Raw genomic sequence first — 27,076 nt, 5'->3', positions numbered from 1 at the left:
GGTACTTCGCAGAGCTTATAATGCTGCATGACAGGCTTCATGGCACTGTATTCTAAGAAAGTTGATTAAATCTGTTAGATTTTATTAACAAGTGAAACTATTAGAGAGGGTAGAGCAAATTTCACAGGAAAACAATTGACATATACAGTGCTAAAAAGTATTAACACCTTGGATGTTATATCCTTTGACTTTTTTGACCTTGTTGTCTTTAAATAATTTCTGCCTAGCTCTCGCACAAAGCGAGAGCTAGTCATTGTCTTGCTATAAAATAAGTCTTCTCCTAAACCTTGGTTCTCTTGCAGGCTGGATAAGATTGTCCTCCAGGATTTTCCTTTATTTTACCGTATTCATTTTACCCTCTGCCTTTTTGAGCTTTTCATGACTGGCTGCTGAGAAGCATCCTCACAGCATGATGCTGCCACCACCGTGCATCACTGTGGGGATGGTGTGCTTGTGGTGATAAGCAGTGTTTGGTGTCTGCCAAACATGGCATTACTTTGTAGAAATCTGTTTTCACCTTGACATTAAAGAGTTTTTTTTTGTCAAAAAAGCCAAATTATATTGAACATGGTTGATTTGTAAAATCAATGAAAGGGTACGATATCTAAGAGGGTGAATACTTTTTACAGGCAGTGTATTGATATTATGTGCATTCAGTTTATAAATTGTCCCCTTTTTAAGCAAATCAAGCTGTTTCCACTCTCTCTCTCCTTGAACATTTAAACCTCATTTCCCTCTCTCTTACCTTAGTCACTCTGAATTTTTGAGTATTTTCTGCTGCATTCACACATCAGCACAAACAGGATTTTTGCGAAGGGTTTGGCAAGAAAATTTATGGGTAAAGATAAGGCAAAAAGTTTAGCTGTTTGCATTCACACATGCAGCTCATCCTGAAAATTTTCAGGTTTTATTTTTTGTTCATATCAAACAGTATTTGTGACACACCAAAAGGAAATAAAATCTTCCTTAGTGTTTGAGCATCACTGGAAAGAGTGGGCTAAGAGTTAAAGTAAATCGAAGTTTAAAGTGGGTTTTCATTCCATTGTCAAATTTTATGTCTGTGTAAAAACCACAAGAAGAGGCAGAGAGAGACAGAGCCGATGACCTTCTGCAGTTATGTTTACCATGCAGGATATTCATCTGCACTTGACCTTACACCTCCAGAGGGAGGAGACAGTGGAAGATAGATCTCTGCACTTTCTCCATCATGTTTATGTGCAAATGTTCCTGGCTTTGTGTGTATGTGTGTGCTTCTGTGCGTAAGAGTCAATCTGCGTGAAAGCCATTAGTGTCCTGACTGTCACTTACAGTGGGACTCACCGCAGGAGGGCACAGTGCCACTCACATGTGTGCGCACACAATCACTCTCACAGGCATATCCACACACACTCAAAACAATGGACAGAGGCTGAGAGGATAGTGAAGGAGGAATGTGAAGACACAGTGGATGAGAGGGTAATAGTGAGTGTTTGTGTGATGATCCTGTTTAAACTTTGAGCAGTGCACCGCTACATACAAGCATGTCAGTCTGAATGAACAGCAGAAGTGACTCAGGGACAAAATATTGAATATTTGCCTCATGTTTGGGTTCTTTTCCTTCTCTTGAATGTACTTGTAGTTTTCTAAATAAATAGTAAGATAATACTTCAGGTCAGAGTAACAAAGCAAACACAGGTTGTTGTTTTCTTCTTGTTTGTGGACTTCAGGATTGATCTTAAATTGAATATGTGTTAAAGGGGAGTAATCAGTAAAAACATGCCTCGTTGGTAAAAAGAAAGGTGACAGAAAAAAACAAGATTTTGGAGAAAAATAGTTTTTAAAAATGAATATTATGAGTTATATTTGTAAGTTAACTTATTAAATGCATTTTTTCCAGTCAAAATAATTCTTACAAAGGTCTCTATATATTGAAAAATATTTTATAATCACTGTCATTAATGAGGGATGTTTTGCCTTTCAAAGTAAATGAGTTTTTCTTAAGTTTTGTCTTTAGCTTGTATACGTTTGATAGCATAAAGAGAACTTACAATGTAAATTAATAAATCAATGTGAGTTCTGCTCACTGAGCAGGGATATGTAATATACCCTGAGCCTTTGAAATGTTTTCCAGCTATATATTCACCAGGTGTGGGAAGGCTGTGTATTGCCTTGTTAGCACATTGGTAATAGGCAGAGGTTAGGAGATCATACTTGGTCAATACCTCTCTATTGTGTCTGTGAGAAAAAATGAGAAGACTGGGAGGCAGAGAAAAATAGTTAAATTGTGGAAAATATAGATGAAGTGAACAAGGGGAAAATCAAAGAAATAATTATTTGCGTTTGAGAGAAAATAACAGAGGGAAACAGAAAGTGTTCAAAAGGAAGTGAGAGCGTTTGTGGACTGTGAGAAAGGTTGAGAGAGGCTGCAAGATGGGAACAAAACAGTATCAGCAGATTTATTCCCTGATCTCACCTAACACTTCCTGATGCAAACACACTCAAAGCACAGAATAAGACACACACACACTGACAGACATCTGCAAATTCATAAAAACAAAGAAGACTTGATGGGAAACACATGTCAAGCATGGAGATTAAATGGCCTTATTCAGTCAGTTCTACTTTGTTTTAATTTTCAAAGGTTGTATTGGTCTTCAGTGACACAAGAAGCTTTATAAGTATTATATGGCATAATGGTTTTTTTAGTAGAGTGCAATTTAGAAAAAGCATCATAACTGCATCTTTTTTTATGTAATACGTATTTTTTAGTTATTCCAAATCCAACAAATCCAATTATCACAGTGAATTATGGTACAGATTATCACAGCTCCCCTTTGGTTTAGTCTTTTGAAAGTGGACATACATCACTCTGCCAATCAACAGCATATACATTTTATAATAAATGTGATAGATTAGCCACAGTGGCTAATTGTGTGCTAACACGCACTCATCATTCATTCAAATACTGGCTTTTAATAGTTTCTACCCAGAAAGGAATCCATCACTTTGTAGAATGGCCTTCCTCTTTAACCATGCCAGGCGCACTAGGTCGCTATCAGAGATTTATAAGAGTTACAGAACTATTTATAACACAAAAATTATTGCTCCGTAAGATTAAACTACTATCTGTACTATTTTTAGGCATATGGGAAATTACTGGATACATTGAAGTTATAAGAAAGTTAGAAAAGTCAAATGCATACTGACATTGTGTGATTCTGTATTTTGAGAAGTTTTCTCTTTTTTTAATTATATTTTTTATTTTCCAATGATACCGTTCTTACATTTACAAAATCAGGTCTCAGAGGCTTACCATATTGCACCCATTTGGTCAATGTAATCTGAATTTTTCCAGTCTTAAATTTACAGAAAAGTGACTTTTTCTATCTTGTTAATCTCCATTGTCACATCTATCCAGTTATTTATTGTAGGTTCAGGCAATGTCATCCATCTTTTGGTAAGGGCCTTTTTCCTGCTACCAACAATATAGCTATTGAATAATTATCAGTGAAAAGTTTTATTTTTCAAAAGCATAAGATAATCCCGACCCTTTGGAATCCTCTTCTTTTACCTCTTATTTTTCATGATGGTGTTGAACAGTAGGCTATAAAGTAAAGCAGCGTCCACACTCTTATGAAAAACAAAAGTTCATTAACAAGTTCAAAGTTCATTAAAACAGAAAAGATACTTTTAAATCTTATTGTGAAATAAATACATTGTATTGCAGATTATGCATATATTGCACTCTGGGTCACATTTTGTAGTGGGTAATCTGCATGTTTCTATTTATAAATACTGCCTCTTGTTCTCCCCCCGCCCTCTCTCTCTCGATTGGGGATGACCTTCCTGTTCTAAATTTAGAAAAGAAGACACCTCTGTCTTACAAAGGAAACTGTGTGCAGTATCAAATGTGTGTGTTGTGCATGTCTGAAACCTTAGCTCCTGACAAACACACATGTGCATGCACACGCACACATGCATACACAGAGCAATCAGATGCAGTTTAAAAAGACTGCAGACGAAGGCCAATTATAAGTCAGTTCTAACCACACTGAGCCTGACTTTTTTAATTCCACTAAGCACACAAGCACCAGTTATGATTTGTATAGGTTTTCTTTTTTATTCACAAAGAGGAATTTTCCATTTAAGGCTGTCGGTCAACTGGGGAGAAAAAGGCCTTTTCTTTTGCTTATTAAAGGTCAATTAACTGTTTGAATTAATTCCAGTTATTTTATTTTGTTAATCAACACAACATATCTTTACTATTATAAAGCTGACTTAAGTTTTGCCTTTAATGGTGGCATACAAAAAGAAGTCCCACTATTTGTATCTTTAAGTTAATCTTCTTGTCTCTGAAATCCATAACTGGAATAAATGTTCCTTCTATTTCTGCTGACTCTCTCTGAAGGTGGTCCCGTCCCTCTGAGGTCAATGGTGTTTTGGAGTTTTATTCCATCTACCTATTCCAGGACGGTGCAGAGCCCATACTGGCCTATAACAGCTCTGAACTTTTTGAGGACCACACACTCCGCAACCTTACACCTGGGACAGCTTATACTGTCACGCTCGCTGTGAGTGCCTCTCTGTTTTTTTGTTTTAATCTAAATTGTACAGTCATCCACATATTATTCCGTGATAGATATATTTTTTTAGGCTTGTACAGGAGGTGGTTGTACCTTAAGCCCTCCCAGCCATGCTAAGACTGAGGAGAGCACCCCAGAAGATGTTCCTGCTCCACTGGTCCTGCATTTGTCTCCACATAGTCTCAACGTCAGCTGGACCCCTCCGGATACTCCAAATGGTGAGCTGATACTCATTTCATTCGGCTCATACAGCTGGGTACTGAGCTAAAACATTCAGTTACACTTAGTCACTGATCAAGTGTAACATGTAATAATGTTACATTTGTTTGAATTACATGTATATGTTCAAAAGCCACTATTACAAAGTTCTTTCAAGTAATTGTTTTTCTGAGGATGTTTTGGAGTTAAAATGACCACGTTGATGAGGAAGACAGCGTGTTAGTTTTATTTATTTAGTTATTTTTTAATACAAGATGCCAATATTCATCATAACCAGGTCTTTAAGATATGTAAGACTGGTCTAGTGGTATCCCATGAAACAGGAAAGCATTTCACTTGATGCAAGAGTAAACAAGATGTGGAGTACAAGTGTCCAAGACAGACCGATAAAAGAATTTGAAAAAATCTAAACAGGAAGAGAAACCAAAAGGGGAGGTCATAAAGGACTTAGAGGGAAGGGAGAAAGAGACAAAGATGAGGGAGAGATCATACAGTTTGAGACAGAGACTAACGGAGAGCAGAAGTGAGCGGGCAGTGCTTCACTTGGCTCCCTTAAGTGGATGAAAAGTGCTCCCTTTTGACTGAATGGAGTACTGCAGGCTGAAGGCACGCGGACTCAAAGTGAGCACCTCTGTCTCAGTGTCCTCCAATCTTCCTGTCGTCATCACAGTAGCTTGTGGCCAATTTAGCTCCATTGAACAGAGCCTGACAAAAACTGTAGAGTGGACATATGTTTGAAATCTAATTATTGGCTTAAAACACAGAGATACAATGAAGTAAAGGTCATTTTCATAAAACTTAGGGTTACTTTAGGACTATTTACAGATGCTTTTTGTGAAGTTGTCATTAGAGGGATCTCTTGAACCCAGGATTTTTTGAGGGGAATCAAAATGTACAAAATGAAACTTGTTTTTTTTTACTTAAATCTTGCAGTCAGTTCAAAATTCAGAAAAAAAGGCTTATTTTTTGCTGTTGAATAGTTTTATTTTTCAAATTTGAAAAAGGCATTAGTCATGAGAATCAATCCAGACTTTGCATTATGCAATTTTTTTTGACAAAGTTTATTAACCAAATAACATAAAAAGTAAAGCAGAAGTACAATTTTTGAGACATATAGCCAAGTATTAGAGGTTAAACATCAATATTTGCTGATGAATTGCAGCAAAATGCAGACACAGCAGTTAGAAAGCCAGACCTGGATGTTTCATTTATTTTCTTATGGGTGATGGTCGGGCTTAGTGGGTGGAGGGGGCGCTAATGTGCAGAGGCTGTAGTCCCTGTCGCAATGGTCACCAGATTGATTCTCAGTCTCTGAACTGTTTGGTGCCTGTGTTCACCCGCTCCCTCTCCCCATGTTTCCTGTCTCTCTTCAGCTGTCCTATCCAAACGGGGCAAAAGGCCCCAAAAAATACTCTTTATTTTCATTTTCTTTTATGTCACTATATGTTAAGAGATAAAACTATTAACAGGCTGACTAAACTGAATTTGTATTATTGATATGTTGCATATAATGCAAATACATATCCTCCTGCCTTTTTCAAAACAGTACATCGAGCACAGTTTGATAAAACTAAAATCAATTGTTTCAAGAAGCATTATTTACCGTTTAATGAATTGAAAATGCATTTTCGTATAAATATAGTGTTGGCATAAATTACAAGACTGCATTAACAAACACTTATTAGATAAGATGAATTAAGTTTTGAAACTATCTGAAGATCCTGCCCCATTTCACAGTCCCAGACATGCAATGCACCGCCTAGTATTACCAAATGCTACTGCCATGCTCGTTAAAGTATGTGTAATTCCATGATGTGTGTGCGTGTGTAATGCGAATCATGTGTTTTACGCTTAATGCCACATGAGTGCATTTCGCACCATAAACCCTGCGATGTGTGTGCATATTAGCCTGGATAAATTACTTAAAGCTTTTCTCATCTGATGACAGAAATTCATAACAAGGAGACACTTAATCATGATTACCCGATTATCTCATGCTTAAAAAGCTTTAATTTTTGCTTAAAAGGGTAGAGGAGCTCAGTGCCTTTTCTCTCTCTTTTCATAAATGGACGGCAACAATGACGATGATGATGGCGATGGGTTCCAGAGGAGTGAGATTCAGTGTCTCTCTCTCTCCCCCCTTCTCCCCAATTCCGCAGGGATTTGTGGGGGATAATCCTCTCGGGGATTAGGTCGGGGCAACACGCAGACAAAGAGGGGAAATAAGCCTGTTATGCATTCGCTGCTTCATTTCCCAACCTGTCTTTATTACAACCTATACTGATATGGGCTTATTCAACACACAAGCACACAGAGAGTCTGCACACATATACACACACGCGCTCTCACACGTATGTGATTGGCCACATTAAGAGCTTCCTGGATGTAGTTGGCGTCCGTGGGGTTTTTGTGTCTTCATTTCCCTGATAGGTGTGTATATCTGTATTGAGCAATAATAAAACCCACACATGATTAAAGCAGAATAGACTCTTAGTTCTTAGCACTGATCTTTTGAGCCCCCTGTATGCATTTTTATTAAGGAAAAGCACATTTGGCACCGTACTGTTTCATTTTTTTATTAGATGGATGTAATGTAATGTAATTATTGTGCCTGTGTATGTGTGTGTAAAGGGACATGTGTGTCATCCTAGTGTGTGTATCCATCTGTGTGGAGTGTCCATGTGGTCTAATCTGTGTATGTGGTACTATCTTTACTCATCCATGCTTGTGTATGTGTGCATGAATGTTCAGGTGTGCATGTTCACTTTAGCACTTCTGTCCTTTAGAGGGCCTTTATCCTGGTAGCGCCTATGGTTACATTTCTCGTTTTTCCGTCCTGGTTTTCATCATTTGATTACACTAGGACTCACTGACTGGCAGGGCTGGAGCCCCTAAGTCAGTTTTCATTTGCATTGTAATCCAATGACCCAGGCTGCATCCCAACATAGCAAAGCTCACCTTGGGACTGGAATTTCTCATAGTCTCAATATTGTCTTATAATGGGCCAGTTAATAGCATCAGGTAAAAATGTGTTGAAACTAGGGTTGCCAATATGAATTGTGTTTAATTCTGATGAATTACTAGTGCATTTCTAATTGCGTTAATCACATGCTTGATTGTCCCTTTCAGCACTTTTGTTAGGCCTCTGCAGCATCTCCCTGCAGCCACAGTGTTGTTAAAAAAGTACGCCACTCCTCCCCAATGTTTCTATTCACTTCCTTCTCAAAGTCAAAAGTCATCTGCATCTTGTGTTATTAAACATTTACCTTTTTACTGCACTTATTTTCTTAGCTATAACTCATTTTTTTAGTTGATAGAACCCATTTTTAGTTTTAAGGTAACAGTACTTAAACAATTTAAGTCTTTTTTTTGTCATTTTACTCAAATTATTTAACTATCACCCCTTAATCTGTATAGTTTTCCCAGAATGCCTTTGGGCATTAAACTCCTTTGCACCTCAAGTGCAAACTCACTTAAAGAGGTCCTGCCTGTGGGAGGAGATATGAAAGTTGATGTTAATGTTAATGAATGTTAGATGGCATTCCAAGTTAATGAGATATCAGCTACTGGTTCAGTGGGTCACTAACAGTCATTGTTGCATACGATTGCTTAAGTTAGCCTTAGGTTGAGTGGTAACTTAAAAAGTCTATTTTTTCAGTGAGTGCTAATTAATTTTCTAAGGTAATCAGTTACCTGTAATATTTTGAGTTTTATGAAGTAATTATGGTTTAAAGTAAACCCGAAAATTATTGACTTAGAAGCACTGCAAACTCAAATTCACATGTCAATCTCAGTTTTGAACACTTAAAATAATTAATTTTAACTTAGTATTGCAAACTTAAAATAATAAGGTTAGCGTACTCAGAAAAATTAAGTTGTTAGTGTAATTGCAGCACATTTAAAATAAACAACTTATTTGAACTCACCAAAGTCAAGTTTAGTTTACTCGTTATTTCTGTATTTTCATTTTAAGTAAGCTTAACTCTTTTTGTTTTACAGTGTACTCACCTGTCTTATAAAGTAGATGTAGGTTTTTAAAGTTAAGATTCAATACAGCTGACCATTAAAATAATGGGTTATAGTGTCTAAAACACAAAATATTGAAAAAGTAACAAAAATATGACAGCATTTCTGCAAAATCTGTATATGTTTTTAAATTTTTATGTCTATGTAAGGCATTTAGTTATTTCTGTCTTAAATACACTTTGTTATAGATAAATGTGAATTTGCTTTCTATTTATGTGAATTCATAAACTTTCATACAGTGTTTTAGGAAAGCTCCAGCAACTTGCTATTGCATGAAATCAGTGATGATGACTTTGATTTTTGTTGTTTCTTGGTGTATTTGCTGCGCATATTCAGATGAGTGTTTCTTTATTACAGGCATCATAACCAGCTATGGTCTCTGGCTGGATGGGGTTCTCATTTTAAACTCCAGTTCCTCTCAGAGGGTCTTCGTCGTGGATGGACTCTCACCGTGGAGCCGACATGTGCTCAGGCTGCAGGCCTGTACAGCACAGGGCTGTGGGAAGGGACCGATGGTTAGTGCATTTCTAGTCAGTCAATACGCCAGGACAATTATTAGATTTTAGAACAATATGCACTTTAATTTGTGACATTTCTGAGTATGGCCCTGCTTTCTTCTTCATTGTTTTTTTTTATTCATTTCGGAATATTTTAGCGCTTCAGTCACACAGGAGCTGTTGAAACCAAACTGCTTGAACAGTAAACTCACATTTTTATCAGAACTTTTATCACATTTTTATTCTTGCTGTAGCTTACCAATATACAGATACACAGGTTCGTTTAGAAATGCCTCCTCAGACTTTAACAAAGTGTGTGTAGGTTGTATGTGTGTGTCTGTGTGTCACCGGGCATCATAAAGGTGATCGATCCTCTCAGCTCAATAACGAGGGTCGGTGTGGCAACAGTGACATTTGGTAGGAAATGTCACTCTACTCTCAATGATGTCTCAAACAAAGGGCCATATTTGGGGCATTTTTCCGATATAGACGCCATGTTTAGTCAAACAGTAGGAGAACTGCTGACACAGCAGAACAGGAGGAGAGGAAAGGTGGGAAGAGAAGGGGAGGGGGGTTAGAGCAGGATGAAGGAGAGAGGAGAAGGAGTTGACAGGGTGGATGGGAAAAGGAGAAGAAAGGAGTCTGAGCAGGAGTTGGTTTAGGGATAAAAGAGTAAAATGATGAGGATAGAGTAAATGGTCAGTGCACAGGGAGGGATGAGGTGAACGGGAGTAGAGGAGGGGGGATAAGGGGTGAGACAGAAAACAAGAGTGAAGTGATGGTGGAAGGAAAGATGGAGCAAAGTGATTGGAAAAGATCGAAAAAGGAATGTGACACAGGCTTAAAGAACAGATTTTTTATATTCTAAAAATTTGTATTAACACACTCAGATTTTGTTTGTGGTCTTATATATATCACAGTTGTATCTTCTCCAGATGTATGGTTTTATGTGTGCATGGTGAGAAAAGGGAGTGAAATAAGTATATCTTTCTTGTAAACATACAGAGTTGTCTTGGTTGTCTTCTCTATTGTGTTCGTCTGCACATGCTCTTATGTATGCTTGTGTTTTTCTTTAAAGGTGGAGCTGCGTACATTAGAGATGGCCCCAGAAGGCCCCATACTGTTGGAACTAACCAATCAGAGCTCTAGATCACTGCGGGCTCGCTGGACAGCCCCGCCTAGACCAAATGGGAACCTTAATTACACACTGTACTACAAAAGTAAAGGTAAAGCATGAATCTACATAAACCTTGTGTTTTTCAGTCTTTTTCATAAAAATATCACCCTGTCTGCAGCAATGTTTAGTTCAGCTTCCTTGCTGATACTCTGGCAAGTTTTCATTCAGGGGTCCTGCTTACTTCCATCTCCTGTGGGTTATACAATTACTAAAGAGACTTGACTTGAGCTTGTATTGTGCTGTTCTCATTGCCTGACTACTCAAAGTACTTTTATACCACAGCTCACACTTACCCATTTACTCCACATTCATGGCAAGGACTGCTATGAAGTATTAGTTAACTCTATTCATACAGATTCCTACACATTTATACATGTACTCCAAATTAACAAGCTATTCAATTAATGTACGGTGTTTATAAAAAGTATTGGGTGACTTACTGGGGTCTTTAAAGATAAAATCCATACCAGTACCTCCAATATCAAATGTCTTTTTATCCATTTAAAATAGATTTTTCAATCCTTCATAAAGCTAGAATGCATTGTGGCTGGGCTGTGACAACCAATGGCAGGCTGTTCCATTGTCACTTCATGCGTGGCAGCACAGCGCATGCACACAGACTTAAAAACTGGAGTAGAGAGCCTGAATGATTCATGATAGAGAGAAAGAGACAGAGAAAGAGGCTATGATTTGTCTATGGCTATGATGAGTCACTGCACTTTTAATAATTCTCAAATTACAAAATGCGCAAGGACTTTTTTTTGTAAAAATGTGAATGTTTTCAAGACTTTTTGTCACAGAAGAATTTATTTTTTACTTTTTCTCCCAAATAAGTAAATAAATAAGTATAGTGAATACTAAGGGTGTGACGAGATCAAAACATCACAAGATGTCTTGTCGATGTGGAAGTTATTAAAGATCACAAAGACGCCCTGGACACTTTAAAATTGTTGGCTTGACAGCTAATGAAGAAACAGAGCGGATCCATGACCCATCCAGAGCACTTTTCCTTCCCCATCCGGGCCTTCATGTATGCTACTCAGTCCTGCACATGATCCGCCAATGCATAATAAGTTAATAACAACGGTTCGAAATGATTCAATGCTGCTGCTGGAAACCTGTGCAGTCTCTACAAGCCCACTCATAGTGTTGCAATTTGTGACTTTGTAGCTTTGATTCAGTCGCTGCTTCGTCATGTCTCCTTCTTATCTCACTGTCCATCTGTCATGCATCCATCAGCTGTTGGCTGTGCATATCATCAATCAGAAGCTTAATGTAGAGCGCAACAGAGCGCCTTTTAGCTCCAAAAAGCGAAGTTCTAGCTCAGTTAAATGTGCACTGTTTGTTGTCTGACAGCAGACAGAGCAGACACACACTCGCTCACCAATGCACACACATTAACACACACGCTCATCTGTGCGTCGTGTCCATCACTGGCAAAGCTCATATGAAAAAAAAGACCACAAAACTATAAAATAATCTATTTCTCTAAGTTACTGTTAAAACAAACAAATGTGTTATTGATAAAAAATATTTGAGTGTTTTAAATATAGATGTACTTAAAGAGGATGAGAAATAGTTTGATTTTACTAATGCAGCTCTTTGTATTTCAGTCTGTTGTAAATAGTTTTTAAAGTACTTTCAAAATAATCTAAATGCTTTAATTATCATTGTTATAATTGTAGCTATGAGTGCATAGTATGATAAAATAAAGATATGGTAGACTATTAAAATGAAAGGTTTGATTTGAAGAGCATTAAAACGTACAGTTTGAGGCAGACATAGACAAGACAAACTGTGTGTAAGCATTGATAGCCTATTCAGTACAAGAGGGGTTAGTTTAAACATTTCTGAATAGACCTGAATGCTTTGCAATTATGACTTTCAGCCATATAAAAGACATATTTTCCACTCATATATATAAAAAAAAAAAACAAAAACGCCCAAAATCTCATCTCATTTCGTGTCTTATGGGCCCAAATATCGTCTCATCTCATCTCATCTTGCGTGGTCTTGTGACACAAGTGTCTCGTTACACCCCTAGTGAATACATATGTATTAATTACATGTTTAATACATAAAATCTTTGAGTTGTAATTGCACATACAAATTCTTAAAGCTCAGGTTGTCCTGAACAAAAGAATTTTGGAGCTTGACTTTGCACCACAGGGTTGATGTGTTACAGGCTTTTAAGACAAAAAGTCCAGGTGAGACTTGATGGTTGGAAGAATAGCCTAGGGCTTTGGGGATTAAACTATTTCTGTGTAGCTTTCGTTGTATGCTTCAAGTCATTGTTTTGCCATGAAAATAAATCCTCTCCCAAGCCATAGTTCAGTCTCTTGCAGACTGAATAAGATAGTCCTCCAGAATTTTCCTGAATTGTGTTGGCTGCCTTCAAAGGCTGGCTGCTGAGAAGCATCACCACAGCATAATAGTGGCTTCCAGTTGCTTGTTTTATGTGAATTTAAAAGACAGAAATATAATTCCGGCAAAAATGTGGTGTCTATGGTGAGTTTAAATTCTAACGTCAGTATAGCAGACTTCTTACATCAGTACATGAACAAGTCATTAAGACAAAAAATTTCCATTGTGTTTTCAGAAATATTTTCATTTTGCCGTGCAGTTGTTATATGATCTCATCTTTGTCAGCTCTGTCTTTGCCTAAATCAGTGCTTTACTGGGTTGTGCCTTTATTTTTTATGGTTAATTTTTATGTGACACTTTATTACTGGGTGAAATGATTGATATTTGTCATAAAGTGGGTAATCAAGTTTCTGACAAAACGTAACAATTGCACAAATGCATCTCTTTGACATCAGTATCAGCCCATATATCCAGATGTTTGTCTGTTCAATATCAATTTAAGGGTGGCATTTAGCACATCTGACCTCTGATCCAGAAAAGATTCGCCATAAGATGTGGCCTGTAAGAAAAACTGATCTGTTTGCAATACATAAGTTGTTTGCATTGTGGGAGTGTTATGTTAAAAGAAGTTATGAAGTAAACATTAGCATCGGTACTGTCCATCAACTAAATTAGCATTTTAAACATCAGCCCTGATTTTTAGTTTGTGCATCTCTATAAACAATAATCTTCATTCATTTTTGAACATTTTCTTTAAATTTAATTTTTTAAAGTGTTATTTTAGGATTCTCATATTTATCTTCCTTCATTTTTCCACTGATGTGTTTCTGAGATAACTGCATTCTTTTACTGTCTCATACCTCAGAGAGAAATAAATCTCCTCCAACAACAAACCAAAAGGCTTGGACAGTATTCACAGTGGAAACTTCAGTTTTCATAGAGGCTGTTGAGTTTTGGCACGTTTTCTCTCAAAACACATGTATACAAACACGCTTACCAACAATGCCGACTTCGGCTGAAAGTCAGGCATGAAAGGAAGAAGTGAAAGAAGGAGATATCAAACCGGAGTGGTGCAGAATAGACAAAGTTTGTTTCATTGCCAGTGACTTGAGAGAAGAGGAGATGATATAGGTGTCCAGAGCAAAACACAAGTATGGAGATGGATGGAAGAACAAAGACAAGTTGTGGTAAACAACAGTATATAGAGAATGAAGAGATGAGAAGCTCGTATTTCCACAGATGTGTTGGAAAAGATTGCAGGTAAAAAGAAAATAAGACTTGAAGAAGAACAAAACAGTGGATGAGACTAACAAGATGGAAGAAGAGAACTGGACATGGGAAGAAAGGGGCGAAGAAGAAAATTGAACAGGATGAGAACAGGACCATGGGGAGACAGCAGAAGACACACACACTTACATATATTCACCAAGAGCTCACTCTCTGTCACACACACGCTAAAACACACACACAGAGTCAGGGACTTTGATCTGCGCCTCACAGAGGAACAGAGATTAAAATGAGTGGAGTAAAGGATAGAAGAGGTGTGGAAGAACGAGAGAGATGGTGTTTCGCTCTAGTTACTCACAGCCGCTTGCTTCTTTGATACACACTGCCTTCATCAGTTCACAGAACTGATGCGTGCATATATGCGTGTGTCCATCTAAATATATTGGATAGGCTTACATGGTGTAATTTTCTGATCCCTTTTCTTTGACTATCCTTGCATAACCTCAATCTGTAGACCCCTCTCTCTGTTTTTGATCACTCTCAGTTAATCTCAGTCAGTGTTTATTCAACCCTCTCTCATTCTGCTCAATTTTTCCTCTTTTGTTGCCAGGGTCTTTTAATAACCACTTTTCTTCCATCACACTTGTGTACTGGTCAAAATTTTCCTCCCCCTCACTGTATAGAAATGCCTTGTTTGGCCTAATGTGTCTCTCTGTCTCTTAGATGGCGATGGTGTGTTGGATGGAGGTATAGCTGCAGGAAGCTGGTTGTCTGTGACCGACCTACAGCCCTACACCAACTACAGTTTCTGGATCAGAGGTTGTAACACACAGGGATGTGTTGAGAGCTTGCCACACAGCATTACCACGCCTCCAGCAGGTACAGTCACCATTAAAGGCCACAATCAAACAAAAGCAACTGACAAGTTAACTTAATAAAGGTGTAACTCTTTCTTTTGCACGACAGGAAGCAACTTTAGACCCAGACAGTTGGAGTTTTGTTTGCACTCCACAATGTAAAGGTGGTAGACATTTAAGAATTGTATGAATGCAACAAAACATAAGGACCAAGGCTTTAGGGGTTCAAGGCCAGATAAAATATCAAGATAAAACATCAAGCGGTCTGGTTTGGATGGTTTCTATATGCAATTATTCATGTTTCCATTGTCAAAAGTTGCAAAAGCTATCAAAATGATTGATCCATATCGTGATACATTTTTTGTCAACCCTCTGTTGGGGTATGAAATGTGCCCATCAGACCCTAAAGCAGGTGTCATCAACTACATTTGTATAAGGGCCAGCTTTTTCCTTAACAGGCACTTTTGGGGCTGAACTTTCAAATAAACAAAATAAATTATGAAAATTGTCTAATTGAGATATTTTTCAGATATTTTTATTGACTTTCAAATGTACATAATTTTTAGGCTCTAACAGTGAGACCAGTCCTTATATCACAGCCAGCCACAAGGGGGCAGTTGAGATGTTTTAGCTTTATATCTCTGTGGCTGTCACGTTGTCTTTCAGTGGGTTTGATGATAATATGCAATGCAGTGATAAATGAAAAAAGCCAAGCAGGAAAAATGCACTTATAAAACACCTAAAGCCTAAATTTGACAGAAAATGGCAGGTTTTAAAAAATATGTATAATCATGAATGGACTGATAAATATGTGTTTAACATGCATTTTATTTGCTACTAACTGCTGACAGGTGGATTTCGGAAAAATGGATGAAACATAAAGTCATTCCTGATTCCTGAACTGTTTCAGTCAAAAATGTTTTGGAGTTGTTTTGATAGTTGTAAGGCAGCCTGTACCTGAGTAAGCCTCAATCCTTCTGGGAGAACATTGTGTGGACAGATGAGATTAAAGTAGAGATTTTTGGAAAAGGACATCATTCTACTGTTTACAGAAAATGGAATGAGGCCTACAAAGAAGAGAACACAGTACCTTCAGTCAAACATGGTGGACGTTCAAAGATGTTTTGGGGTTGTTTTGCTGCCTCTGGCACTGGGTGCTTTGACTGTGTGCAAGAAATCATGAAATCTGGAGACTCTCAAAAAATTCTGGGCAGCAATATAATGCCTAATGTCAGAATGCCAGGTCTGCGTCAGAGGTCATGGGTGTTCCAACAGGACAATGACCCCAAGCATACCTCAAAAAGCACCAAGAAATGGTTGGAGACAAAGCGCTGTAGAGTTCTGAAGTGGCCAGCAATGAGTCGGGATCTAAATCCCATTAAACACCTATGAAGAGATCTCAAAATTGCTGTTGCAAGAACGCATCATTCAAATCTGAGAGACCTGGAGCAGTTTGCAAAAGAAGAGTGGTCCAAAATGCCAGTTGAGAGGTGTAAGAAGCTTGTTGATGGTTAGAGGAAGCCATTGGTTTCAGTTATTTTTTACCCAAGAGTGTGCAACCAAATATTAAAGTAGTGAACACTTTAACAATTATTTTCAGCTAAAAAAATCTGAAGTATCTGACTGAAAAGACATCAGTGTTGGTGTTATTGCTGACATTTGCACCAAACTGGTAAAAATCTGCATTTTTTGACTTTTAATTCTCTCAAACAGACATCTGCTTTGAAAATTTTTTTCTAAGAAGGCGGTGCTTGTACTTAAACTTATCGGTAGGTTTCTATGTCACAAACTCTATATAAAAGGTAGAATGTTACTTCCTCTAGCTGACTTTACCATGAAGAGACCACTCCCATCCTCTCCTACCTGCACCTGCACTGCTTCGGCTCTGAGAGCTCCAGCTTTATTTTCCAATGTTTTAATCTTTAGTTGGCAACTGTGAAGCACTACTCACTTATTCAAACATTTTAGCTGCAATATATAGGAGATGCACTTGCAATTTGCTGTTGATATGTATGTGAATGTGTGTCGAATCTGTGACTGCAGCAGAGGCTGTTAGGTAAACATACCAACAGCTGGATCACGGAGACCAGTTAGCGTGGAAACCAGTAACGCCGGTGCTGGAGCCAACGGCCCAAACAGGTAGAGCTCAGGACCACCATGGTCCTCCACCACCACACTACAGCCTGCTTCAGGGGACTCTAGAGGGGGAAAATCCTCCACCTCTAAAGATTGCTCTGAGGCAGCAGTGCTGCAGGACTCTGTGTCAATCTCTAGCAAAGGAAGTCACTGTCACTTCCGCTTCATCTGGAAAACCTGTAACCTTGCAAAGCAGATGGATACGCCAATTTCCTTGTTTTCCACTGGCGAATCCATCTCGTTAAGTTCCCATCTGAGCCATTTGGGCCAAGTTAGAAAGTGACAGGACCAAGCAGCGACAAAGGGGCAGTACTTTCAGACATGGCAGAGGCGTGACGTAAACAAGCTGCAGCAAGAGGCCGATGCCGGTGGAAGAGCTTAGCGTGGATGCTGCTAAAGCACCAGTTTTATCAGAATTTGACAACATTTCTTTGTTAAAAGAAGAACAAAGAACAGCAGTCAGTTTTTTCTTTTCAAAAACGACAAAAGTGGAGTTCTTACATTTTTATAGTTGCCATGTTTCGCGTTATTCCTCGGAAGCTGCGATGCACAGCTCAGTAGCTGCTACAAAACGTGTTTTGTTGCTGTGATTGGCCCGTAGAGATGTGACAGACACAACATTCATCAAATCACACTCCGAGTTTTTTTCAAAGCCTCGGCCTTTTCTCAAATGTTTCCTATCGAAGCTTTCCCAGATGGATGTGTGAAACACATCCATCTGCCCTGTCAGGTTAGAAAACCCGTCCTTTAAAAAAATTAAAAACGTCCTTTCCCCCTCCCTCCTCTCAGTATCAAACCGCTCACTTTCTGTACATTTTTTGAAATTTTGAAGTGGGCGGAGTTAGCACTGAGTTCGGGGTTCACTTACACTTTAAGTTGAGGGTGCCAACAATTTTGTCCCGCCTATTTTTGAGTTTTGTGTAAAATTATGCCAATTTTGGCTTAATCCTTTTTTGTGTTGTTCCAAAGCACATAAAGGAAATAAATATGTGTATACCAAAAAACATTTGTAACAATTTCTGGGAGAAATGGTGTATTTTCTGGAAAAATTCCAGAGGTGCCGATACTTTTGTCCATGACTGTACCAAGACTAGCTATGGGAACAAAAACAAGATAAGGGTTTAACGTACCAAACTCCTTCCAAACTGTACCAAACCCAACTGAGCCAAACCAGACTGGAAAAGCACCAGGTTACTCACAAGTAACCTACTGGGCGTTATACAAAGAAAAAAGTGCAGCCAACAATTTGATTTTGATATGAAAAGGCCTTTCTAATATTTTGCATGTTAGGAACCAACCTTTAGAATAGGCTTAGGCCTTTGGATGAGAGGTGTTTACATTCAGCAGTTTAGGGTTAGTAAAATCAGAGGGTTTGGGATTATATTTAAATATCTTTCCTGATATAGTGTCCCTTTTTCTCTGTTTTTTTTATTTACTGTGTAAAAGCCCTTTAGGTCATTCTATCTATGAAATGGGCTGTAACTTCACCTTGCCTTAGAACACAAATGGGACCTTACATCTTACAAACTTCATATTGATTAAAAAGATATGGTAGCACAGATTGTAGATATGAATCCTGATTAGGTACAGACTGATATTAAAAAAACACTTGGCTTATCTTTCACTTAATTGTGTATGTTCAGATTAAAGTGGCTATAATCATTGCTTTGTTTCTAATTTTACATACAGGCCATGAACCACTGTAACACATACATTTCATTACTCTGATTTTAATTGCTGTTGTTGTGAACTAAAAGGGGTTTATTTTTATAGGCTGTGGTGCCAAGGAAAAAATGTTCAATGAGAAGAACTGTTGAACACCGACACGCGCACACACAGATCATTGATTTTACTTAATGGTCTGAATACACAAGTCTCATTTACATAGTGCTTGTGTGTGTGTTGTAATTGTGTGTATATGTGTGTTATCTTGTTATTGTGTTGGCTGATTGTGAATACTGATAAATGTCAAAGCTGATCAGAGCAGTCTGGTGATAATGGAAACCACGCAGCAACACACACTAATAAGACACACATTTCCCCACTTTATCTAATGTTAAGAAAAAGTGATTAATGCATACAAACGCACCCACACCACACCCGTGTCTGAGTGGGAGAACAACAGAAGATGGAGTACGGAAAGTTCTACTGTTCAAGTTCAAAACAAAGGCATAAGAAAGTATAAATTTTAAATACCAGACGTTTCCTCTCTTTCTATCTCTCTTTCTACCTCTGTGCCTCTGGCATCTCTTTAGACTTCTTTAAGGCAAACTGTCTTTCTGCGTCCTTGTTTCATGAAAGAACAGAGAGCAGATAGTGGAGCAAGAGACAGAGGAGCAGAGGAGGAGGAGAGCAGAGAGAGAGAAGTGAACATAAAAGTGCATAGTTTAAAACGATTAGTGACACCTCTGATATTGTACCTGCTAACACACCATGAAAGAGACACAGTGTGTGCCGTTGTGATGTATGTGCTTTGTGTGCGTGTCTGTGTGTGTGTGTGTGTGTGTGTGTGCGTGATGGGGAGGCAGAAATCAACGCCTGCTTCAGGATTTAAACACACATAGAGACACATGCTCTTACAGGGAATGGTCATCCACAGTTGGCTCTAAAGTAGAAACTTTAAAGAAGTATTAAAACGACTTCTTATCAAAAATTCAGTGAAGCTTCATTTGACTGGACCAATAATAGATCAAATGATTCTTGTGCTTTTAAAACATTAATTACAAAGAACAAAAACTGGGCTAAAATAGTCTTCAGTATACAAGTTGCACAGGACATATTATACCACACTTGTGGAAATTAAAGAAACTTAAAAAAAAGGGAATCAGATGCCTACCTTAGACATACAGGTGCATGTCAAAAAAATTAGAATATAATGTAAAAGTGAATTTTCTCCCCAATTTAATTCAAAAAGCAAAACTTATAGACGTACTACACAGAGTGTTAAATATTGTAAAGGTTTTCCTTTTAATCTTGATGATCATGGCTTACAGCTCCCAAAAATAAAAATCGTTATCTCAACATACTAAAAAATCATAGAAAAGTCCAATGTTTTGTCAGTTATTACACTCCTAAAAAGAGCTCTAATCTGCTAATTAACTCAAAACAGCTGCAAAGGTTCCCTGATTCTTTATTCTCACACTCTGGTGCAGTGTACACAACAACAATCATGGGGAAGACTGTTGACTTGACAGTTGTCCAGAAGACAAGCAGTGACATCCTCCACCAGGAGGCTGAACCACATAAGGGGATGCAGAAAGGGCAGGATGATCAAAGCAATATTCATGAAAAGCTGACTGGAAGGGAGAAGTATGGTGAGAAAAGGTTCAAAAGCAACAGGGATGAGTGCAGCCTTCAGAGGATTGTCAAATAAAGCAGACTTAAGAACACAGGGGATCTTCACAGGGAAAGGACTGAACCACAGACAATGTCATATCTCACCTGAACTGAGGAGAAAAAGAACTGGGCTGTGACTTGGTGGTCCAAATTCCTGTTTTCAGATGAAAGTAAATTTTTCATTTCATTTGTAAATCAAGGTCCCAGAGAAGGAGGAAGATCAGAGAGGCACAGAATTCAAGGTGCTTGAGGTTCATTGTTTTCAGTTTCCATGGTCAGTGATGGTTCAAGGTGTCATGTCATCTGCTGGTGTTGATCCACTGTGCTTTATCAAGTCCAGAGTCAATGCTGTCAGCCATCTACCAGGAGATTTTAGAGCACTTCATTCTTCCATCTTCTGAGAAGCTTTATGGAGATACTGGTTTCTTTTTCCAGCAGGACTTGGCACCAGCCCACAGTGAAGCCACAACTGCCAAGAACTAGTTTTCTGTCCATGGTATGACTGTGGTTGATTGTCCAGCCAACTTGCCTGACCTGAACCCCTTAGGGAATATATGTGGTACTGTCAAAGGAGAGATGAGAGAAACCAGACTCAACAGTACAGTTTATCTGAAGGCTGCTATGAGAGCAATCTGGGCTTCATAACACAGCAGTGCCAATGACTGATTGGCTCCATGCCATGTCAGATTGATGCAGTAATTCATGCAAATTTGTATTATGAATCCTTTAAAATGATGTCTTTTTTAATATTCTAAAAGTTTGAAAATGTAACAAAATTTAATTTTTTGAATTAAATTATGGGGAAATAATATCTTTTTTATGATATTCTTATATTTCTGAGATGCACCTGTACGTACAGCAATGTTTTTTGATGGGTCAGAGGTGGACCAAAATGTGTCCTCTACCATGTTTCTATGACTATACAACAATAATGAATGTTAGTGAAACAGCTCTAATATTATTCTAAAGCAGTTTCCCAAAGAGCATTTTGATGCTTTTTGTGTGTCTTTTCTGTGTGCATGTTTGAAAACAGCCATCTCTGAGACAAGATGTCTTCAGCAATCAGTGTTGTAGTGGAAAGAGGGAGCAGTATGTTTGATTGAAGGGTCACTTTATACATCGGAGGGTCCACTCATATTTCACATGGTCAACACTACAGTCACTCTCATTTTGTACTTCTGTTTGTTGTCTTTTTTCTGTTTTTTTTTTTTTTTTTTTTTATCCTCACAGCCTCTCTGTTTCTGTTAAGATCATGGCCATAAAATGTTTTTACTGATTTCCAAGACTAGCTGTATGATAACATCTTCAGCTAGGAGAGAGGATGCTGTGGAGAGGTTTGGGTCATAAAGCTGTGTATGATTGTGTGTTTTAGCATGTGGCTGGATGTGGAAGCAAAAAAAGAGCCACTGAAGTGGTTGTGTGTCAGTAAATCTCATAGCTCTTTTTGGCCCCTGAAATCTCTGAAAGGAATACTTTTTCCACTTTTCTCCTCATCTCATCACTCTGGTCTTTCCTCCGCTATCTCTGCAGCTTTTTCAAAATGATATGCAGGTGTCTTTGTTTGGGATGCATTGCAAAAATTAAACTGACAAGTTTTATATCATTTTTTTCCTGTTTCTGTCCTCCTTTTCTGATGTCTTGTTTGTTTCACTCCTCAACTGTCCTCGTTTTACCCCACAGCATCTTAACATTTCCTCATTTCTTTTGCCACTTTTGCTTTCCTATTTTCTGTTCTTACTATCCTCTCTCTCTCTCTCTCTCTCCTTTACACAGCCCCGGATGGGTTGTCTACTCCAAGGTTGGCTCACGCAGCTCGTACCAGTCTGAATATATCCTGGTCCGCCCCCACCCACTCAAATGCACCAGGCCCGCTCCGTTACAGCTTGCAAATGAGGACATCCTCAAACAGGCCTGTGATGAGGTGAGAGAGCTTTAAAAACACAGGCACACTGCCCTCCACACTGGGCACAAGTGGTCTGAAAACAAGACATTTGAAAATACACCACTAAAAGAGAATGACAGAAACACACAAGATACATATGACATATGAACCTAAAACATATAGACATACACATATGCATACACATGTGGATATCAAGAGGTGCATTATACAGCAGAGCTGAATATGTCACATCAGTATGACAGACCATCAGAAAAACAGAGAGGAAATGAGCTGAAGAGACGGGGGGCAGAGTCAAAAAGACAAAAAAAAATCTCAGGGAGAGAGTCAGGTAGAAAAAATGTGATAGAATAAAAAGAGAGAGAGGGTGTGCATCTGATATGTATTCATTACATGCTTCCTGACAACAAATTGCAATTTAATCCAAGAAGAGGAGGCTCTCATTCTGTGGTAATAAATAAATGACTAGCTACATGTATTATATATCAGACAGCCATGCCCTCCTCCTCCTCTGCTATGGAAATCTCATTGTTCTCTGATTTATTCATTCATTCATCCCTTCTATCCATCTGATGCTAAATGGTCAACGGTCCCTCATTTATGACAATATTCTTTTACTTTCTTCTACATCCCTTTGTATGATTATGTGATATGGGATTAGGTATGACATTGGAATGTGATGAAAAGCTATGAAAATATTGTACACATTGTCAAGAGAGTTGCTGTTTAGCTAAATGTGTTTAACTTCTCTCTTGTTACGATTAAATCCTTATGCCTAACAGAAAGATAAATTAGTTAGAATGCCTCCGAAAACATTAAACAGATACAACATGGCATATTCATGTTATGAAATAGACACCAATTTCACAGAACTACAAACAGAATATATTCCATAATGTTTGTCACAGAATTGTACATGTGCAGAGGTCACCTTGAGCATCTAAAAGAAGATTAATCAGGCTAAACGGAAATCAACAAATTCACATATGTGCTCAGTTTTAATATCCTTATGTATATATATATATATATATATATATATATATATATATAAGGATTATGCAGTTAAAATATTTGGGTGAAAAACTTTGTTTTTTTTCCTATGGTAATTAGTATATAGTACTCTGCAGTCATTTTTTAGCTGAAGTGCGACAGCAAAAATATCCTCATTGAAGGTGTCCTGTACAGATAACAAGGTATCCTTACTGTATTCATTTTGAGGGATGAATTTTGTACTTAACTGTATCTTTAACATCCAAGTCTTTATTGAAGATATTAATATCTGTATTTGGTGAAAGATGAGACAACAATATGCTTATAACAGAATCTGTATGCCTGTTTAATAATGCCAAAAAACTAATATAATCTTATACCATTGGAAAGCCTGTTTATTACCCTTTTAAATGATGCCACATTTGTAAGGAACTTGCATTTGTGGGATGAACAGCAGAGCTGAGCATGTGGGTTGCAACCATGAAAATTTGCAAAATCTTCTCTGCCAATGCCAAACAGCTTTTACTGCTGTTGCTATTGACTCTTGTTCTGAGCTGCTGGGACCCCCAGGTGCTGCACCTAATTGTCAGCACCTGGGAGCAAGGGCCCTGCTACAATGGTCAGTAGGTGTCTGCTCCAGGAATCGGCATGCCACTTTTGACTGATCTGGATAGGGCCCATGGCAACTTCAAGCTGTTGATCCTCAAAACCAAGATTTAGGGCTGACAGCTTCCATCCAACTGGTCGACTGTTTGGTCGAAAAGCTTTTGTCCAACCAGGATCACCCTGGTCGGCGAGTCATCCCCCCTTTTTTTAGCTGAATGACCAATCGATTGGTTGGTGCCTTGGTGCGATTTAGGTCAACCAAGTTTTCCTTTCATTGACTACAGGCCTACCAAGATTCAGCATTATTTGGAGTGAGCCCTAGTACCATCTCCAAACTGAAGGCAAAGTTCTATATTACATGGGATGTCAGAGACAGGCCTCAACGGGGGTGTCCCAAGAAGACAACACTCAAAAAAATGTTTCATCACCCTGTCAGCACTTAGGAACCGTAGGCTGTCTTCTACATATTTGCAGTCAAGGTTTGCAGGGTGACACAGTCGACGGCTCTCTGCCCAGACAGTCAGGAATAGACTACACACAGTCAATCCCTGGTCTCATGGGGCTGCCAAGAATCCTGCCATGACTACCCTTCACCATTGGTGTTGGCAACACGTGCACTAGAACCTGAACATGTGGAGGAATGTTTTGTTCAGTGAAGAGTCCAGATTCTGCCATTGGCAGTTGGACTGTAGGGTCAAAGTATGGAGAAGACTGAACACTTGTGGGATCAGCTTTGCCATGCTGTTCATGCCAGAGTGACCAACACAACCATATTGGCTGGCTTGAAAGAAATGCTGATTGAAGTATGGGATGCCATCCCACAGCAGTGTGTGACCAGGCTGGTGACCAGCATGAGGAGGAGGTGCCAGGCTGTTGTGGCTGTGTATGGTGCTTCCACACGCTACTGAGGCTTCTGTTTGTTAAATAACTATATTGTTGAATTGTTAATACTTCAATCATCCAATCCACCAAACAACACCAAACAAGAGTCGATGACAGAATAAGCTGATTGGCATTGGCAGAGAATTGGCATTTTTTTCATAGGCATTACCCTCATACTCAGCTCTGCTGCTCATCCAACAAATGTATGTTCCTTACAAATGTGGAACCATTTAAAAGAGAAATAAATAGGCCTTCCAAAGTACAAGATTTATTGCAAAGAGGCATTGTTACAACAGAGAAACAATCAACAAACAATTCCTTTTTTTGGCTAGGTTTTGTATAATAATGCTTCTATTTTTTTTCTCTGTAGGTTACATTTGAATACATCATAAAGACATTTTATGTACCTTTGCTTAAAAGTACATTTCCTAAGCTGACCTAGAATGGCATGCGTTGCAGCAGTCAATGAAAGTTTTGCAGACCTGCAGATAATATTGACAATGTTGTTTTTCTTTTCTAATCAAAGTTTAATAACAGCTCAAGTTGGCCAGATTTTAATATATGTGTAAGTAAATGCATTTTTTTGTGTCCATCATATCCTAGGATCCTGGAAAACGCAACAGACACCTTTTCCCATCATGTAGAAGGCCTGTCACCGTACACACAGTACATGTTTCGAGTGGTGGCTTCACACACACATGGGCAAACTGTTGGCCCCTGGGCTACCCTGCATACCGCAGAGGACAGTAAGTACATAAAGTCATACACAAGTGCACAAATAGAATGTAACAGTAGTAAGGATGCTTGTGCCCACACATTATTCCAGTGAGCATAGATGGCTCTAAACAGAATAATAGCAACATTACAACTAAAGGCAGTTGTTGTTGGATCAAATAAAGTCTCAGTACTGCTGCTCTACAGGCTACCTGTTGGCACTGATTGTAAGGATTGTGTTTTATACTGATTTGTGCTGCCTGGGTGCTTGTGTCAGCAGTCTAGCAGAGTTTTGCAAGTGACTGTCTGGCAGCTGTCTGCCTGCAGCAGCTGGTTGTTAGCTGGCCTCTGCCGTTCGTTGGCCGACAGTGCTGCTGAGTCGAAGTTAAACTCAAAGAGCCTGATGGGTCCACTGATTTTAGGTGATTACCTAAACAATAGCCTCATACATTAAACATATGGTCAGTAGTGTGAAAAACAAAGTCCCTGCCCAGTTTTCTTTTATTCTGTGAAGTCTCTAAGGGCGCACTCACACTAGGCCATCCGTACCGTGCCGTATTCTAACTGTGCTGATGCCCATTTGACCCCCTCCCCTGTCCCTTTTGGCCCGCACTCACACTGCTCAATGCATCCAGGCGTGGGCACAGATACATCACGCGCCGACATCATCACACGAAGCCTCCAACGTTGATGAACTTATACATGTTGATGACTCAGTATACATAAGTATTGTTTTTAGGCTGTAGAATAGCAGAAGATTTGTACGATATCTGATCTGACATCTGAGTTATTTCAAAAGCCCAGTGAGGAGAGAGAGAAAGCGGTTCATATCAGAGAGTCATCACTCACAGCATATAATCTGGAGCCTGATCAGAGTTCCAAGCACTTCTGCTGAATTAAAACCGGACTTTGTAACTCATATGAGCCCCTACAGTCATTCCTCTGCATGTCCGTGTACTATCTGAACTGCCCTGGCACTCCTTTATGCACCATGAACTGTGCCATTTCTCTGCGTAAATTTGAATGACTTTCAGTGTTGCACCAAACAAGCTTTCATGTCACAGGACAGCCTGTGCCCAGAGCAGGATTAAATGTTCAGTTAAAATATTTCTTTAACCATGACAAGAGCAGTTTTAACCATCTGATGAGAGCTGGAAGTGAAAACGCCACAGGATTAATAAACGATGTTCAGTTCAAATGTCAGCGATCAAGATCACAATTTCACTTTTTGATGACATGAAATAGAATAAAAGGAAAAATTATTAAGTGGATAATAGTATGGCATTATAATAATAATAAGAGAGGTTAAATCAGTGGTAAGATTAACCCCTGCACACACTTGTCCATGCATTTGGCACTATCCTTTACTCACAGAGGATAAAACGTGTTTGTTATCCCATGAGCTGGTGTTTGTGATACAAACAAGGGAAAAAGCTTTATTTCACAAACCAAAAAGCCTGGTTAAAGCCTGACTTTGCAAGAAACTGGTCAGGAATGTGGACTGGATTGGGATCCATTAGAACGAGGCCGGAGTGGAGCTATGCGAAGTTAAATTCTTCAGCTCTGATAAAATCTTTGTAACT

General features: G+C 38.7%; 1 protein-coding gene across 1 annotated transcript in view; it reads left to right on the top strand.

Moving 5' to 3' along the window:
• ush2a (Usher syndrome 2A (autosomal recessive, mild)) overlaps positions 1-27,076 on the top strand; it is a 300,866-nt gene that overhangs the window by 124,097 nt on the left and 149,693 nt on the right. Inside the window, exons 42-48 of the mRNA XM_041790781.1 lie at positions 4,388-4,550; positions 4,633-4,780; positions 9,165-9,322; positions 10,383-10,530; positions 14,796-14,951; positions 22,175-22,322; positions 25,383-25,525. Of these exons, the coding sequence (XP_041646715.1) occupies positions 4,388-4,550; positions 4,633-4,780; positions 9,165-9,322; positions 10,383-10,530; positions 14,796-14,951; positions 22,175-22,322; positions 25,383-25,525 (1,064 nt within the window). The remainder of the gene's footprint in view (positions 1-4,387; positions 4,551-4,632; positions 4,781-9,164; positions 9,323-10,382; positions 10,531-14,795; positions 14,952-22,174; positions 22,323-25,382; positions 25,526-27,076) is intronic.

The sequence above is a fragment of the Cheilinus undulatus genome, linkage group 1 (assembly GCF_018320785.1).
Source record: "Cheilinus undulatus linkage group 1, ASM1832078v1, whole genome shotgun sequence".
Classification (NCBI taxonomy): domain Eukaryota; kingdom Metazoa; phylum Chordata; class Actinopteri; order Labriformes; family Labridae; genus Cheilinus; species Cheilinus undulatus.
Note: the sequence above shows the minus strand (reverse complement) of the source record. Positions and strands in the feature narration are given on the sequence as shown.